Raw genomic sequence first — 19,231 nt, 5'->3', positions numbered from 1 at the left:
TCAAAGCCCAAGGTCCAGGTGGGCACACTGGCCTCGGGCGTCTGTGCAGGAGGCAGTTGAGACACATGGAAATCAGGGAGCCGAGGTACATGAGACCACAGACAAGAGTCTGGGAACAGGTAGCCGAGAGCCTAGAGACCGCAGACAGGTAGCAGAGGTCCTGGAAGCCGCAGACAGGTAGCAGAGATCCTGGAAGCCGCAGACAGGTAGCAGAGATCCTGGAAACTGCAGTCAGGTAGCAGAGATACTGGAAACTGAAGACAAGTAACAGAGGTACTGGAAACTGCAGACAAGTAGCCGAGGTCCTGGAAACCGGAGATAGGTAGCAGAGATTCCGAGGACCCCAGATGGGTAGCAGAGGTCCTGGAGACAGCAGACAGGTAGCAGCGTACCTGGAGATTGCAGACAGGGAGCAGAGGACTTGGAGACTGTAGACTAGTAGCAGAGGTCCTGGAAACCGGAGATAGGTAGCAGAGATTCCGAGGACCCCAGATGGGTAGCAGAGGTCCTGGAGACAGCAGACAGGTAGCAGAGGACTTGGAGACCTCAGACAGGTAGCAGAGTACCTGGAGATTGCAGACAGGGAGCAGAGGACTTGGAGACTGTAGACTAGTAGCAGAGGTCCTGGAAACCGGAGATAGGTAGCAGAGATTCCGAGGACCCCAGATGGGTAGCAGAGGTCCTGGAGACAGCAGACAGGTAGCAGCGTACCTGGAGATTGCAGACAGGGAGCAGAGGACTTGGAGACTGTAGACTAGTAGCAGAGGTCCTGGAAACCGGAGATAGGTAGCAGAGATTCCGAGGACCCCAGATGGGTAGCAGAGGTCCTGGAGACAGCAGACAGGTAGCAGAGGACTTGGAGACCTCAGACAGGTAGCAGAGTACCTGGAGATTGCAGACAGGGAGCAGAGGACTTGGAGACTGTAGACTAGTAGCAGAGGTCCTGGAAACCGGAGATAGGTAGCAGAGATTCCGAGGACCCCAGATGGGTAGCAGAGGTCCTGGAGACAGCAGACAGGTAGCAGAGTACCTGGAGATTGCAGACAGGGAGCAGAGTACCTGGAGATTGCAGACAGGGAGCAGAGGACTTGGAGACTGTAGACTAGTAGCAGAGGTCCTGGAAACCTGCAGATAGGCAGGAAAGGTTGTAGAGACCACAGGGAGTTAGATGAGATCCTGGACACAGCAGGCAAGCACTGAGCAGATATTAGCGCACCACAAACAAGCTAAGAGTAGGCCTTACATAAGCCTAGGTAGATGATCACATGGAAGCATGCCAGGCCACCTGCAAAGCCCAACGTGGAACCCAAGAAAGTTTAGTGGACCCCAGAGTAAAGGGAGCAGAGCCCTGAACCGGGACAAGTGTGCAACAATTCTCTATGAGGCTGCTAGAAAGAGCCACTTGGCAAACCCATAGGGAATGAATAGAGCGGCGGTCAAGAAGGTGCAATGCTGTTCCACTCTAATGGGGTAAAAAAGCCCCATTCTGGCGATCAGTTCTGGTACCAGTAGTCGGACCCCCTCTGATCAATAAGTTGCCAGCCACCTGTCCAGAAGATAGGTGATAATTTATATCCAGCTTTGTTTTCAACTTTGTTTACAGCCCCTTTAATATTTAAAGTTTTCTTTAAGAAGATAGTAACAAACCACTTTTCCTTCTTTCTTAGACCTACATCGGTAGCATCCTCCTGTCATTAAACCCATACAGGCTGCTGAATATTTATGGGACGGATCATGTGTTGTATTACGAAGGGAAAGCCTTGGGGGAAACTGCCCCGTAAGTTATCAATGTTCCTCATCGCTGATCTTGTACCCCCTCCTATAGATGAGTGCGGCAATCAGATGCCATTTCTTCTGTCCCACGTTGGTTTTGCCTGTACTGTTTCTGGGCTGTGAATAGGAGCCCAAATATCCACAGTCATGGTGCAGAGTATCTGCTATTAAGGCTATATGCACACATTGAGGAACATAGTAGAAGGCAAGTAGATGGAATTTTACAACTCTCATCTAGATGCTGCAGAAATTGTTCACTCGCAAATTGACCTGCGGTGCAGATTTTAAAATTTCAGCTCTGGATTTTTTCTGCAGATTTTCAGGACACTTCTGTTACTGAGCTCTCAATCCAATGAAATGATAAAGTAATGTCTATCTGCGGCCACCACTAGAGGGCGCTTGCTGTATACTGTACAGTAAGATTGGAGGTAGTGGCTGCAGACAGTCACATGTGCATCGTGTACCTCTATGACTGTGTTGGGGGATCATGATAAACTGAAATCTCTCGATAGATTGATGACCAAGTTACTGTAGTTTTTTTTTTCTCAGGCACCTTTTTGCAATTGCAAACGTAGCCTACACCAAACTGATGGATGCCAAACACAACCAGTGTATTATCATTAGGTAAGTGGAGATTTACCGTGAAGGCGACTTGTTGTGTGAGTTCTTTTTTTTAATTATTGCATAATGAATTTATTTCTTAACATTAGCGGTGAGAGCGGATCTGGTAAAACAGAAGCCACTAAGCTGGTCCTGCGTTACCTTGTGGCGGTGAATCAGAGGCGCGGAGTGACAAACCAGGTGAGAAATCAAAATAATACCTATTATAATAAGCACTAACTCGCATCATTGCCGTGTGTGTATGAGGATGTTATTATCCTGTGACCCCCATATGCTGGAGCCGGACCCTTCTTCCTGTCGCCAGGTTATTATTTCTTGAATTCACAAGGTTTCCAGTATTATCTATGACATGTCAGTAATATATCAGACCCCAGAGCTTCTATGGACCAATATAGTCCCAGTGTAATAAGAATATGTGTAACCTCCATCATCAGCTGCCCAAGAAAAATGGGTGGTTATTAATGGGCGAAAATAAAGATACGTACTATTATGTCATTATTATTAATATCTGATCATCTGATCACATCCTACTCCTTTTTGTATCCATATTTTACTGGATTTCACAGATAGAGGTACTGCATGTATTACTCAATTATTACCTACAGAGCTATCTATCATCTATCTATCTATCTATCTATCTATCTATCTATCTATCTATCATCTATCTATTATCTATCTATCTATCATCTATCTCTCTATCTATCCATCTATCTATCATCTATCTATTATCTATCTACTATCTATTATCTATCTATTATCTATCTATCATCTATTTATATATAATCTATCTATCTATCTATCTATCCATCCATCCATCCATCCATCCATCTCATAACTATATATCTAATATTTATGTTCATCTATCTCATATTTACCCATCCATTTCATGCATATCTATCTATCTATCTATCTATCTATCTATCTATCTCTCATCTATCTATCTATTATCTATCAATCTATTATCTATCTATCATCTATCTATTTAGCTATAATCTATCTATCTATCTATCTATCTATCTATCTATCTATGTATCCATCCATCCATCTCATAACTATATATCTAATATTTATATTTATCTTCTCTATCTCATATCTACCCATCCATTTCATGCCTACCTATCTGTCTATGTATTTATCTATCCATCTATATCTATTTGGATCCTACGTTTCTGCGCAGATCTTAGAGGCGACGCCTCTGCTGGAATCTTTCGGAAATGCCAAAACAGTCCGGAATGATAATTCCAGCCGGTTTGGAAAATTTGTGGAGATTTATCTGGAAGAGTGAGTATTACACCGGCAGGATGACATCCTTCATATTCATTGTCCTATATACTGACATGTTGCCTCTCCTACAGGGGTGTGATATGTGGTGCCATAACATCCCAATATCTGCTTGAAAAATCCAGAATCGTATTTCAGGTAAGTCACCCCTGCCCCAGCATGCTGCCATTTGTGAGGCTCCATGGTCCCTTGGCACGGGGGATCCAACCATTGCATTCCATTTATTTTGATCCATTTTTATGGTTTATTTTCAGGCCAAAAATGAGAGGAATTACCATATTTTCTATGAGATTTTGGCTGGTCTGCCCTCTCAGCAGAAGCAGGCGTTTTACCTTCAGGATGCTGAAACCTACTACTACCTGAATCAGGTACAGTACGTCAGGGGTCTGGGCGGATAGAAAGTGACCCCAGACATGAAAGGTTATAGGCTGCCTAACAAAACCTCCCCCCTACGGTGTGATTCCATATACGTGTCTCTCTAGTTACTTCTAGACAGCAAATATCCATGTTACAAGGGCGAGTGACCCCCGTTCTCCACATAGGTGGGATTTGCATCTATCAGCCATTTATACATGTTGGGAATGCCTCTTTACACATTAGGGAATTTTGTCACTGACTTATTGACTTATACCCTGTGTACTGGCAGGATCCTGGTACTGCGTCTTTCTCCCATTCACTTCAATAGGAGCAGAGTTGTAGTACCCGAGAACGGCCACTACGCGGTGTATGGATCCGTGCTGTTCTGCCCTTGTACAATGTTTATTTATGGACATTACTGGACCTGCTGGTCAGTGGGGTTGTCGGGTGTCAGATTCCCTCTGATCTGATTTTGATGACCTATTCTAAGGATTGGTGTTATGTCTTACCTGGTGAGGGAGATCCTGGAAACACCTGTTCTGGATGATCAGTTCTTGAGCAGAATGGAAAGGTGGCACCTGTTCAGTAAGACTGTTGAGTCAGTATGAAATGGTGTTGATTGTGTTACAGGCTGTAGAGGAGATGCCAAGCTGATATAGAACAGCTGGAACAGTGATGACTTATGTAGCAGAGCTGAAACAGTGATGACTGATGTAGCAGAGATGAAACGGCAATGAGTGATGCAGCAGAGCTGGAACATCAATGACTGATATATCAAAGCTGGAACAGAGTGACTGATGTAGCAGAGCTAAAATGGCTATACCTGATGTAGCAGAGATGAAACGGCAATGACTGATGCAGCAGAGCTGGAACATCAATGACTGATATATCAAAGCTTGAACAGAGTGAAGGATGTAGCAGAGCTAAAATGGCTATACCTGATGTAGCAGAGATGAAACGGCAATGACTGATGCAACAGAGCTGGAACATCAATGACTGATATATCAAAGCTTGAACAGAGTGACGGATGTAGCAGAGCTAAAATGGCTATAACTGATGCAGCAGGGCTGGAACATCGATGACTGATATATCAGAGTTAGAAAAGCAATGGCTGGTGTGGTATAGCTGGAACAGCGATGAGTAATATGTCACAGCAGGAACAGCGGTCAGTGATGTTGCAGATATGGAAAGGTGATAACTGATATATCAGAAGTAGAGCAGCAATGATTGACGAAGCATAGCTGGAACAGAAATGTTTCATATATCAGAGCTGGAACACCAATGACTGATGCAGCAGAGCTGGAACAGCGATGACTGATGTGGCAGATATGGAAAGGTGATGATGACTGATATATCAGAGCTGGAGCAGCAATGACTGATGTAGAAGAACTGGAACAGTGATAACTGATGCAGTAGAGCTGGAACAGTGATGACTGATGTAGCAGATCTGTAACAGCGATGACTGATGTATCAAAGCTTAAACGGTAATGACTGATGTAGCAGAGCTAGGAAATCAATGACCAAAGCAGCAGACATTAAATAGCAATGACCGATGTGAGACAAAGGTTTTTGTTTTTCATTACCCTAAATGGAGGTCATTAAAGGGGTGAACTGGATGTTACTATCCGAACAATATTATTTATACAATACTGCCCCCTATGGTCAAAAATAAGAATCTGATCGTGTAGGAGAACATTCACATGCCTGTATGTAGTTAGATATCACAATGATTGACTGTCTCCATATTTAGGGAGGTAACTGTGAGATTCCCTCTAAAAGTGACGCCGAGGATTTCCGAAGACTCCTGAATGCCATGGAATCGCTCAGCTTCACCACAGAGGATCAGGACAGCATCTTTCGAATTCTCTCTTCTATCCTGCACTTGGGGAATGTCTATTTTGAGAAATATGAGGTAAGAACCAATATATCAAAATGTGAACATTTGCCTCCCTGGCGCTTTATAATCCGCCAGTGGAGTTTTCCAGTAGACACCATGCATCGGTGGCTACGTCCACACTTGTCAGAATTGCTTGCAGATTTGCACGTGGATAAGGTTCTGTTAGCAGCGGATTAATCAGCGTAACATCCAGAGTCAGCAACACAGAATGGAGATTTATTCATATCCAGGTTGAACAGCTTACAGCATGAAATGTGATCAGTCTGGTATCTGCTGTGGCTTGCAGCATGGGAGCATTACAACAACAAGAAGGGAAGAGAAGGAGCGGGCATCCTGTCTGGCTTCTTTTTTTTTTGCACTGAACTTTGTTAACAATCTCACAATATGCGCAATATATAAAACAGTACAGTAGTAGTTGTTGCAATACATACAGATCAATATGCATTATTCCATCACCCCCTCTCAACAACTACTTATCCTCTTAGTCCCAGTGTGGTCCTCAATTCTTGGAACCTGGCTCGTGGCAATGGCTTTGTCATAATGTCAGCTGCCATCTTATCAGTTTCACAATAGACGAACTGAATTATGCCACGATCTATCAAATCACGTAAATGATGATGTCTGACGTCAATGTGCTTGGTTCTAGCACTGATCTTTTCACTGCATGCAAGTTTAATGCATCCTTGGTTGTCCTCATTAGCAGCATTGATCCACTTTGTTCTTTCATGGACAGGTAGTTCTTGCATTTCATCCCATGACTGCGGCTCTGATTCAGGTAGTGTCTTGACTATGTAGGATAGACGTTTAGCTGGTATGCCTCTGTTTGATCTTGAAGATCTCCTGATTTCAGATTCACCTGATTTTTCTGTTGTTCCTTCAGTTGTTGAAGAATCCAGCCAGACCTCTACATCCTCCTTGTTATTGTCTTGTAATTGTGACTTCAGCTGGACTACTGGCGTGATGTCACAAAACTTGGGGGACACAAAGTTCTCCTCAATCACTACATCTCTACTTATTGTGACCTTGTTTGTTTCTGGGTGTAGAATCCTATAACCTTTCTGGGTTTCACTGTAGCCTACCAGGATCCCTTCCTTAGCGTGAGATTCCCACTTATTTCTCCTTTCTTTGGGAACATGTACAAGCGCTTTACTTCAGAATATTCTTATATGATGTAGTTTTGGCTTTCTGCTGTTCCATTGCTCAAACGGAGTTTTCTCTGTAGCTTTACCTGGTAGTCTGTTCTGAAGATAGCAAGCTGTCATGATTGCTTCACCCCAATATGCTGTGGGCAGATTTGCATCAAACAACATACTTCTTCCACTTTCACAGAGTGTTTGGTTCCTTCTTTCTGCGACACCATTTTGCTCAGGATTGTACGGTACAGTGGTCTGAAATAGGATTCCATTTTTCTTTAAAATGCTCTGTGTCTCATTACTTGTGTATTCAGTCCCATTATCTGCATGTAGAATCTTTGGCATTCTCCCAAATTTATTATATACCTCAGCTAGATATACTTCAAGTTTCTCTGGAACTTCTTTCTTGCTGTGAAGCAGATGGACAACTGTATATCTTGAATGATCATCAGTAAATGTGAGAAAATATCTCTTCTTCCCAGGAGTCTGAGTGCTCATTGGACCACAGACATCTGTATGTATTAAATCTAGTGTCTGTTCTGTTCTTGTAGTACTTCTCTTAGGAAAAGCTTTTCTAGACATTTTCCCTTTGATGCAGCTAGTACATTTCATTATCTGGTTACATAGATCAATTGTAATGTCCTCAGCTAGTTGCTTTTGAACTAACTTCCTTATTGCTTCTGGGTCTCTGTGTGCTAGGCGCCTATGCCATACATGAATGCAGTTATTGTGCCTTTCTTCCTGAGCAGTGTACACACACTCTTTGCATTTAGGCTATGTGCACACAATGCGATTTTTAAGTGTTTTTGCTGTGATTTTTGGCGCGAAAACGCTTAAAAATCGTGTACAGAACGCACCCCATGCATTCCTATGGCATTCCGCACATGCTGTGCTAATGCTGCGCTTTTTCCGCGGCGGAATCGCATCGCGGAAAAAATCGCAGCATGCTCATTCTTTTGTGCGGAATCGCAAAGAATTGCCGCGATTCCGCACCCATAGGAATGCATGAGAATCGCTTACTTCCCGCATGTGGCTATGCCCACCATGCGGGAAGTTAAGCGTCTCATGTGCGGTTGGTACCCACGGTGTGGAGGAGAGGAGACTGTCCTCCAGGCCCTGGGTACCATACCCCTGTAAAAAAAGAATAAAAAAATAAAAAATCGGGGTATATTTACCTTCCGGTGTCCCGCGCTGCATTCCCGGCCTAAGCGTTCCCAGTAATGCCTTGCGGCAAGGCCCTGTGATGATGTAGTCTCGCGTGACTCTAGCGGTCTCGCGAGATCACTATAGTAACGCGAGACTACGTCATCACAGATCTCGCAAGGCATTACTGGGAACGCTGAGGCCCGGGAATGCATCGCGGGACGTCGGAAGGTAAATATACCCCGATTTTTTTTATTTTTTTTAGCATTTTAAAATCCTATCTTTTACTATTGATGCCGCATAGGCGGCCTCAATAGTAAAAACCTGGTCACACTTGTCAAACACTATGTTTGACGAGTGTGACCAACCTGTCAATCACTTTCCAAGCGATGCTTCAAATCGCTTGGAAAGTGATTGAATATCACACGCGAAAATCGCAGCAAAATCGCGATCATAATCGCGGTAAAATCACGGTGAAATCGCGCTGAAAATACCGCGCGATTTCTGGGAAGGAGTGTGGTTTTTAGTGAGCGTTTTAAAACGCTACGTGTGCCCACAGCCTTAAGCTGGTAAAGTTCATTTGTGATTTTTCCTTCTGCTAGTGTGTGGCCCTCTTTTGAGATGATGCAGCTATCATGCTTAAATGTAACTTCATTTCCTTGTTTTGTGAGTTTCTTCACAGACAGTAAATTACTCTCAAGACTAGGCACATAGAGCAAATCTTTTACTGGGATCTTCTTGCTTTGTGTTGGTGAGATTTGACAATCAATATAACCATCTCCTATACCTTGTGAAGTCATGTACTGACCATTAGCCATAATCACTTTCTCTGACTTACTTTGGTTAAGCTTAGAAAAGAAGTCCCTGTTATTAGTCATGTGACTAGTTGCTCCAGAGTCTATACACCATGCGTGCTTTGATGTATTTACACTGACAGTAAATGCAGTTTGTGTTCACAGAATCATTTTCTGCAGACACAGCAATTTTAACCCTTTGAAGACTGCTTTGCTTTTTCAGCTGACTCATTCTAGCTTTCCAGACTCTGCAGTCGGCTTTCAAATGTCCTGATTTCTTGCAAACAAAACATTCACGTGTTTCTTTTAGGTGCTTTTTGTTATCATTTAGATTTTGTGTCTGTAAAGCAGATTCTGCATCGCATGTCCTGCTGTTTACACCTTCCGCTTATATTCATCTATGAGCTTCCCTTTGACATACTTGACATACTCCAATGTAAGCTCATCGTCTGGGCGCGCATCTAGTGCGGTTACAAGCGTGTCATAGTTTTCTGGAAGACCACTAAGCAGTAATGCGGCTACATGAAAGTCCTTCAAATCTTCCCCAATGCCTCTCAGGCGTTCTACAATCTCTAGAATGCTTGTTATGCAGTCCTGCATATCCTGGCCATTCTGTAGTTTAGACTAGTACAATTTTCTCATGAGATAAAGTTTATTGCTTAAATTTATCCTCTCATGCACCTTTTGCAGCTGCTCCCACATTTCTCTTGCAGTTTCACTTTTACACACATGCACAATCTTGATCATCATCTATACTGAGTGATATGGTACTTTGTGCTTTCTGATCCATCTCTATCCACTCCTGTGATACTGGGTCAGGTTTAGGCTCCTGTGTGTATTTCCACGTACCTTCTCTTATCAGCAGCATTTTCACTTTGAATTTCCAGGATTGATAATTCTGGTTAGTGAGACTTGGTACTGTAAACTTCATGGAGTTGCTGCTGCTGGTGGCCATCTTTGCTGTCTTCCTTTCTTTTCTTTTCTCTGTGCTCTAGGACTCTGGGCCCATAACCTGATAGCAGCGGATTAATCAGCGTAACATCCAGAGTCAGCAACACAGAATGTAGATTTATTCATATCCAGGTTGAACAACTTACAGCATGAAATGTGATCAGTCTGGTATCTGCTGTGACTTGCAGCATGGGAGCATTACAACAACAAGAAGGGAAGAGAAGGAGCGGGCATCCTGTCTGTTTTTTGGGTTTTTTTTGCGCTAAACTTTGTTAACAATCTCACAATATGCACAATATATAAAACAGTACAGTAGTAGTTGTTGCAATACATACAGATCAATATGCATTATTCCAACAGGTTCATTGTCATTTCATGACGCTAATCTGATTTTCCGTACAAAATCTGCATCACGTTCATTATTCTGTGCAAATTTTTTCTCCGGAATAAAGCAAATATGAATTTTGATCCATTATTGGTTCAACACTGAGTCAAGGTTAGCGTGTGTCAGATTGGCATTGGAATTGCACATGTATTATGATGTGAACGTTGATTCTGGGACGTCCCTCGGAGCCATATTATCCTGACACTTAAGTGTTTACTCTCCAGTCATACCTACTGGGCACAATCTGAAGAGGTGACCCTTTGTGGAGCAGATCGGGCTACTCCACCTCCTTCAGTAGTGCTATGCAGATCCATGGCATTAAGTAGCACACAACTGATTTTCCATTACTTATAGGCAAAAATTCATCATTTTTTTGTCCCAGTGCACGTAAATGGGCTTACAATGTCCTCATTCATATGCATTGAATGCGGATTGTCATTGGATTTGATGCAGATCTGCTTCCAATTCCAAAGGCACCAGACGTGACTGTATATTGGCATTGTTTTTGCCTGCAAGTCCAGATCAGACCAATAGTGGTCCAAGACAGATTCAAGGTTAGTTTACATCATAGAGACTGACACACAGTTGGATCCCTGTTGCAGGTTGATGTGCCGTGGATCCGCACCAGGATGTCAGAGTTATTATATTAATCTCCTAATCTGTGATGTTTGATAAAATAGGTCTTGATTAGATTCACACCACAGACTGGCAAATGTTCTGGCAAATGTATTGATGGTACTCCAAGAGACCGTGACTTTTTGACTTTCTGAGAAGTAATGGTGGTTGCACCATAATAGGTCAGCAATCACAAATATCGGGGTTACTACTGAGCTGTCCAGCATTGCCATACAAATCCTTTCTTCCAGACTGAATCCCTGGAGGTGGCTTCAGTTGTGAGTGCAAGTGAGATACGAGTAGTGTCCGAACTACTACAGATATCCCACGAGGGTCTCCAGAAAGCCATCACCTACAAAGTGACTGTAAGTATCACCCCCCAGGTAATTGGGATAAGTCCCACAACAGGGAGACAGATCCGACTCATATTCTTTATTTTTTTTTTGGCAGGAAACCATGAGAGAGAAGATCTTCACCCCCCTGACGGTGGAAAGTGCTGTTGATGCCAGGTGGGCAGAAATTTACATCAAGACGGTCAATGAGAAACCCTGTTGAGACGGAGAGAAAATTTGGACATTGGTCAGAAAATTGTATTATTTATTACAGAGATGCAATTGCCAAGATTTTATACTCCCTGCTCTTCAGCTGGCTGACAGATAGAATTAACAAGCTGGTCTACCCCAAACAAGACTCCCTGTCCATTGCCATACTAGACATTTATGGCTTTGAGGTAATGGCTTTGCTCAGTACTTGCCTGATTTGTTCGTCTCTGTGCATCCGTGTTTGCACGACAGCCATCCTACTGTCTTAGGGTGATGTACACATTTTGGCACTATACTCATGAGCGCATTTGGCCAATTAGAAATCCTAAAAAAAAGGATTGTGCATGCTGGATGTCAACATGCCTGACCTGTTGTTCTCAAGGGACAAAAAAATCGTTGCTAAAGGAGATGTTTGGCTGTGGCTCACTCCCATCTTTCTGTGAACACGTGCGTGCTCGAGCATGCATGTATAAGGAGAGTCGTTAGGAATAAGTCATCAAACGTTCATACAACTATTGACGATTTATTGCTAGCGCTACGCCAGTCTCCCGCCCTCGAGATCCGCATTGTTCTACGCGGATCCTATAACTTCTTTGCATGAATCTTTTGGAAATGTTTTCTGTAGTTTTTGGCAGTGCCCAGGGTATTTGCCAACTTTTCCAGGTTTCAGGATGTCTCGCCTTGATCCGAGTTGCCAAGTATGAATTACCCTAAACAATTCCTGATCCGTAGCCATCAGCACCATGAATGCGCCTCGGACATTTCGTGGGGAGGTTTCCTACAAATGTTTCTCTTCTGCTGGACCCCTAGAATCCATGTTAAGAGTCCATGACCACTCTGGTCCTTGCTCCCCTTGGGGGTCCGCATTATGGCTTCTGTCCTACAATAATCTATTCCTTAATTTAACCAACAGGATCTGAACTTTAACAGTTTCGAACAAATGTGCATCAACTACGCAAACGAATATCTGCAGTTTTTCTTCAACAAGATTGTGTTCAAAGAGGAGCAGGTGAGTGTGACAGGTGACAGGTTCACATTTAAAGGTGTTTTCCACCCCATTCTTGTACTTTACATATGGCCTGAGCATGCCAGCGATCAGTACCCCGCAGCTCCTTCACACCACTGGCTATGTGCCCTACCTGTCTACTCTCCAACTGTTGTCTGCATGTGACCGCTGCAGACAATCAATAGGAGAGGAGACCAGCAGGGGGTCCCAGAATGAGCAGTGGAGGACAGATAGGTGATTATGTGCTATTTATTATTTTTATTGTACACTCGGGACACATGTAAAAATCCAGAAAGAGATGGAAAATGTTTTCTAAAGGGGTATAAAAAATACCCAATTGTTTCCTTCATTCTTCGGCATTCATCCACATTACTCATCTACAGGAGGAATACATCCGTGAGCAGATCGACTGGAGGGAAATTTCCTTTGTGGATAACCAGTCCTGTATAGATCTTATTTCCCAGAAGCCTTATGGGATTCTTCGGATCTTGGATGACCAGAGTGGCTTCCCCCAGGTAATGATAATATCATATTAAGGGGATTATCTGGTTTTCATAAAACCACCCCAAAAAAGGCAAGGGATCCATAAAAAAGCCATATTTGGGATGGGATGCAATTCCTTGGCTGTTTGATGGGATTTAATGGTAAGAAGGGGGTTGGTCTGCTTGGATCCTCCATCTCTGGACCCTCCCGCACTGCACCATTACTTACCACTTAGTAATATCTATTATATAATGCACTTGCCCTTGTCTTTCAGGCCACAGATCACACCTTTCTCCAGAAGTGTCACTACCACCACGGCACAAACGAGCTGTACTGCAAGCCGAAGATGCCTCTCCCAGAATTCGGGATCAAGCATTTTGCAGGGAAGGTTACATACCAGGTAGGTCCTTCTATACCCACTCAACATCCTGCTGCACTACTGGGAGGATTAGTTAACAAAAACTGATATTTCGGATGCACACCAACATGTATAGTATAGTTCCAAGGCCGGAACCTACTGTTCAACAGTTAGAGGCCCCCCCCCCCGAGGAAGCCCATCACGTGAAACGCGCGTCGGGGCTATGGCACACACAACTTCCCATATCTCTTCTCATATCCCCTCTCTCCCTTATGGGTTGCATCACTCTTTCACTGCATATCCCTTCTCATATCCCCTCTCTCCCTTATGGGTTGCATCACTCTTTCACTGCACTATGAGCGGCACTTTATATCCAAGATAAAGCACACTTGCTAACTTGCATACCATCTTTCTATATGGAACTGCTTATATCTTTGGTTGGTATTTGTAGCCTGTCTTTTTGAGATGTATGTATTGTGTCTTGGATTATTTATACCAGTATTATATATGTGAGTGAGTTTTTCAATAAAAATACTTTATACAATAGAGATTATTACATTTCATTTCACCTTATTTTTGAGGGCATATAACTCTATTTTCTAGTAGGATTTTACAACAGGGAATATTGCAGCAGAGAAATATAATTTTTTGTGTCTTTTAGATACAAGGCTTAGATACACATAATAGGTATCACACATGATAGGTTTAGAATTCATGGGACAGAAATTTACATGGAAGGCTTAGAGATACCGAGTATCAGACATGATAGGATTAGATACAAAGAGACAGTATCAGACATGATAGGATTAGATACAAAAAGACAGTATCAGACATGATAGGCTTAGATACACCAATACGATATCACACATTATGGGTTTAGATACACTGATGTAGTATCATTAGATACACTGATGCAGTATCACACAGGATAGGGTTAGATACACTGATGCAGTATCATCCAGAACATGCTTGGATACACTAGCATGGCTGACCTATATCTCTGAATGTTGTTTATAATGAAGTAGCATGGTGGGGATTGTAATCTCATAATGTTCATTAATGGCTCTTTTTGATATATTAGAATTTTGTCCTAATTTCAGGTCCACAAATTCTTGGATAAAAACTACGACCAAGTTAGGCAGGACGTCCTGGACCTCTTCGTAAATAGTAAAATTAAGGTAAGGGTATTGGGGTGAGGACGTTCTCATTAATGTGGTCATTATGTGATCTGTCTTCACTGCTACAGGAAATGGAAATTACTGAGACAAAAAATAGGAATATTTCCATTGATCCCCGGTTTCACCTTCTTCGCTCCCTCAGGTGCTGGCCAATCTGTTTTTCAGTCACGCGCAGGTGCTGGCTCAGCAGAAAAGCATGATGGGTAAAAGCAGTACTGTCACACGGAAGATCAAGGCCCAAACCGTAGCTGCAAAGTTCCAGCAATCCCTCCTGGAACTGGTGGAGAAGATGGAAAGGTATAAAGCATTGGTGTCACCTAAAGGGATTCTCCGCCGCAGCGCTGATGTTTTAGCACCTACACATACCTGGCAGGATTCGCGGTCCCTCATTTTTTTTTTTACTCCCATCTTCTGCGTCTCACATCACGCTCGCTGTACAGGAAGCTGAGATCTGAGGTGCTGTTTGGCACAGTTCTCACACTGTAGAGCTGCTTGAGCTCTGCTTCTCCATTGCATAGAGGGAGCGCTGTAGTCTCTGGTGAATTGTAATGCCCTTCTAAGAAACATATATCTTTTCTTTACAGGTGCAATCCATTTTTTGTCCGGTGCCTCAAACCTAATAGCAAAAAGGTGAGCGAAATATGAAACACTGGTATAAGTAATCCAATTATTGCTTAATACTATTTAAATGCTGCCCACTCATAAAGAAAGCCTGTGAGTCCTGCTTCCTCCACCCACTCACACAGAAAGCTTGGGAGTCCTGCTTCCCCCGCCCACTTTTGGAGAAAACCTGTGTGTACTGGTTTCCCCACCAACTCATGAAGAAAGCCTGTGAGTCCTGCTTCATCCACCCACTCATAATGAAAGCCTGTGAGTCCTGCTTCATCCACCCACTCATAATGAAAGCCTGGGAGTCCTGCTTCCCCCTGCCACTTTTAGAGAAAACCTGTGTGTTCTGGTTCCCCCACCCACTCATGAAGAAAGCCTGTGAGTCCTGCTTCCTCCACCCACTCATAGAGAAAGCTAGGAGTCCTGCTTCCCCCACCCACTTTTAGAGAAAACTTGTGTGTTCTGGTTCCCCCACCCACTCATGGAGAAAGCCTGTGAGTCCTGCTTCACCCACCCACTCATAACGAAAACCTGTGAGTCCTACTTCCCAGAGACTCTTAGAGAAAGCCTGTGAGTCCTGCATACTTCTCACACTCATAGAGAAAGCCTGTGAGTCCAGCTTTCCCTCCCCACTCATAGAGAAAGCCTGTGAATCCTGCTTTCCCCACTTACACAAAGTAATTGACAGCTTTCCATGCATGAGTTTGTGTCCTGGAAGAGATCTGTCAATCACTCTGTGGGGGAGGGGGTGAGGCAGGGCTTGAATACTACAATGTATACTGTGCTCAGCCCACACCAATCACACATTGATGGTTTAGCCTATTAAAACCTGGCAGCCCCCCTTAAGGTAACTTGTGTAGAGTGGAAATATATACCTGCAGTATGTCATCTGTATATGGGCTTCTGCACAGATGTGTTCCCTCCTAGGAACCTTGCCTGTTTGAACCCGACATTGTGATCAGTCAGCTGAAGTACTCCGGTATTCTAGAAACCATCAGAATCCGTAAAGAAGGATTCCCTGTCCGGATTCCTTTCCATATATTCCTCAGTAGGTAAGGAGGTATTGAAGGATTTAAAGGGGTTGTCCCAACATGCAACTTTGTAAAAATAGTCAAGAATGGAGGAATTTTCTAGTTTAATGCTCATTGCATATATTACCGGCCACCTCTGTTGTCTATCAGAGCTGGCACTTGTCTAAAGAGGATGAATTTCATCTTTGCTAATATATTAGAAGCCTCCAGTGTCAGAAAAGTGACAGTATTGGCTGAAGTCGGACTTATAGAAGCCGGCGGCCGCTAAGCAAATATCTAAACATGGATGTCATTTCCAGGTATCGCTGTGTCATGGATCTTGGACGCAATATCAGTGCCGATGGCCCTATATGTGTCACTGTGCTAAAGAAACTATGTCCATCGGTTCACCCCACCATGTACTGCATTGGAGTCAGCAAGGTGACGCTTTATGTTACTTTTCCTACCTATTGCACTTAGTAATGGTAAAAGCTGCGACTACAAACCTGCTGAAGCTGACTCTGCACCCTTTAGCCTGCCTCATGTATTAGCCTCTTATCATGTATTAGCCCCTCCTCATCTGTTAGCCCCACCTAATCTATTAGACCCTCATCGTGTATTAGCCCCACCTTGTTTGTAAGCCCCTTTCTCATGTATTGATTTTGCCTCATCTGTTAGCCCCTCCTTATCTATTACCCCCTCCTCATGTATTAGCACCACCTCATCTATTAGAGCCACCTCATCTATTAGCCTCTCCTCATCTAGTAGTCCCACCTCAACTATTAGCCCCTTCTTATTTATTAGACCCATCTTATCTATTAGCTGCTCCTTATTTATAAACGCCTCCTTATTTATAAACCCCTCCTCATCTATTAGCCCCTCCTTATTTATAAACCCCTCCTCATCTATTAGCCCCTCCTTATTTATAAACCCCTCATCTATTAGCCCCTCCTTATTTATAAACCCCTCCTCATCTATTGACCCCTCCTTTTTTATAAACCCCCTCATTAGCCCCTCCCTCTATATTTATAACCCCCTCCTCATCTATTAGCCCCCCTCCTTATTTATAAACCCCTCCTCATCTATTAGCCCCTCCTTATTTATAAACCCCTCATCTATTAGCCCCTCCCTCTTTATTTATAAACCCCTCCTCATCTATTAGCCCCTCCCTCCTTATTTATAAACCCCTCATCTATTAGCCCCTCCCTCTTTATTTATAACCCCCTCCTCATCTATTAGCCCCCTCCTTATTTATAAACCCCTCCTCATCTATTAGCCCGTCCCTCCTTATTTGTAATCCCCTCCTCATCTATTAGCCCCTCCTTATTTATAAACCCCTCCTCATCTATTGGCCCCTCCTTATTTATAATCCCCCTCATCTATTAGCCCCTCCCTCTTTATTTAAAAACCCCTCCTCATCTATTAGCCCCTCCTTATTTATAAACCCCTCCTCATCTATTAGCACCTCCTTATTTATAAACCCCTCATCTATTAGCCCCTCCCTCCTTATTTATAAACCCTTCCTCATCTATTAGCCCCTCCCTCCTTATTTAGAAACACCTCCTCATCTAATAGCCCCTCCTTATTTAAAAATACCCTTCCTCATCTATTAGCCCCTCCCTCCTTATTTATAAACCCCTCCTCATCTATTAGCCCCTCCCTCCTAATTTATAAAGCCCTCCTCATCTATTAGCCCCTCCCTTCTTAGTTATAAACCCCTTCCTCATCTATTAGCCCCTCCTTCCTTGTTTATAAACCCCTCCTCATCTATTAGCCCCTCCCTCCTTATTTATAAACCCCTCCTCATCTATTAGCCCCTCCCTCCTTATTTATAAACCCCTCCTCCCCTATTAGCCCCTCCTTATTTATAAACCCCTCCTCATCTGTTAGCCCCTCCCTCCTTATTTATAAACCCTTCCTCATCTATTAGCCCCTCCCTCCTTATTTATAAAGCCCTCCTCATCTATTAGCCCCTCCCTCCTTAGTTATAAACCCCTTCCTCATCTATTAGCCCCTCCCTCCTTAGTTATAAACCCCTTCCTCATCTATTAGCCCCTCCCTCCTTATTTATAAACCCCTCCTCATCTATTAGCCCCTCCCTCCTTATTTATAAACCCCTCCTCATCTATTAGCCCCTCCCTCCTTATTTATAAACCCCTCCTCCCCTATTAGCCCCTCCTTATTTATAAACCCCTCCTCATCTATTAGCCCCTCCCTCCTTATTTATAAACCCCTCCTCCCCTATTAGCCCCTCCTTATTTATAAACCCCTCCTCATCTGTTAGCCCCTCCCTCCTTATTTATAAACCCTTCCTCATCTTTTAGCCCCTCCCTCCTTATTTAGAAACACCTCTTCATCTAATAGCCCCTCCTTATTTAAAAATACCCCTCCTCATCTATTAGCCCCTCCCTCCTTATTTATAAACCCCTCCTCATCTATTAGCCCCTCCCTCCTTATTTATAAACCCCTCCTTCCCTATTAACCCCTCCTTATTTATAAACCCCTCATCTATTAGCCCCTCCTTATTTATAAACCCCTCATCTATTAGCCCCTCCTTATTTATAAACCCCTCCTCATCTATAGACCCCTCCTTTTTTATAAACCCCCTCATTAGCCCGTCCCTCTATATTTATAACCCCCTTCTCATCTATTAGCCCCCCTCCTTATTTATAAACCCCTCCTCATCTATTAGCCCCTCCTTATTTATAAACCCCTCATCTATTAGCCCCTCCCTCTTTATTTATAAACCCCTCCTCATCTATTAGCCCCTCCCTCCTTATTTATAAACCCCTCATCTATTAGCCCCTCCCTCTTTATTTATAACCCCCTCCTCATCTATTAGCCCCCTCCTTATTTATAAACCCCTCCTCATCTATTAGCCCCTCCTTATTTATAAACCCCTCCTCATCTATTGGCCCCTCCTTATTTATAATCCCCCTCATCTATTAGCCCCTCCCTCTTTATTTAAAAGCCCCTCCTCATCTATTAGCCCCTCCTTATTTATAAACCCCTCCTCATCTATTAGCCCCTCCTTATTTATAAACCCCTCATCTATTAGCCCCTCCCTCCTTATTTATAAACCCTTCCTCATCTAT

General features: G+C 43.4%; 1 protein-coding gene across 1 annotated transcript in view; it reads left to right on the top strand.

The window, feature by feature from the left end:
• The first annotated feature begins 1,265 nt into the window (after positions 1–1,265).
• The window catches only part of MYO15A (myosin XVA), a 77,920-nt gene continuing 59,954 nt past the window's right edge, over positions 1,266–19,231 (top strand). The window contains exons 1-19 of the mRNA XM_073558701.1: positions 1,266–1,331; positions 1,668–1,777; positions 2,323–2,397; positions 2,484–2,574; positions 3,572–3,675; positions 3,750–3,813; positions 3,930–4,043; positions 5,783–5,944; positions 11,202–11,315; positions 11,401–11,459; positions 11,557–11,680; positions 12,406–12,501; positions 12,882–13,013; positions 13,256–13,381; positions 14,440–14,517; positions 14,660–14,814; positions 15,102–15,147; positions 16,054–16,178; positions 16,457–16,577. Of these exons, the coding sequence (XP_073414802.1) occupies positions 1,266–1,331; positions 1,668–1,777; positions 2,323–2,397; positions 2,484–2,574; positions 3,572–3,675; positions 3,750–3,813; positions 3,930–4,043; positions 5,783–5,944; positions 11,202–11,315; positions 11,401–11,459; positions 11,557–11,680; positions 12,406–12,501; positions 12,882–13,013; positions 13,256–13,381; positions 14,440–14,517; positions 14,660–14,814; positions 15,102–15,147; positions 16,054–16,178; positions 16,457–16,577 (1,962 nt within the window). The remainder of the gene's footprint in view (positions 1,332–1,667; positions 1,778–2,322; positions 2,398–2,483; positions 2,575–3,571; positions 3,676–3,749; positions 3,814–3,929; positions 4,044–5,782; positions 5,945–11,201; positions 11,316–11,400; positions 11,460–11,556; positions 11,681–12,405; positions 12,502–12,881; positions 13,014–13,255; positions 13,382–14,439; positions 14,518–14,659; positions 14,815–15,101; positions 15,148–16,053; positions 16,179–16,456; positions 16,578–19,231) is intronic.

Source organism: Dendrobates tinctorius, unplaced genomic scaffold (genome assembly GCF_039654945.1).
Source record: "Dendrobates tinctorius isolate UK_male_01 unplaced genomic scaffold, ASM3965494v1 ptg000257l, whole genome shotgun sequence".
Taxonomy (NCBI): Eukaryota; Metazoa; Chordata; class Amphibia; order Anura; family Dendrobatidae; genus Dendrobates; species Dendrobates tinctorius.
Note: the sequence above shows the minus strand (reverse complement) of the source record. Positions and strands in the feature narration are given on the sequence as shown.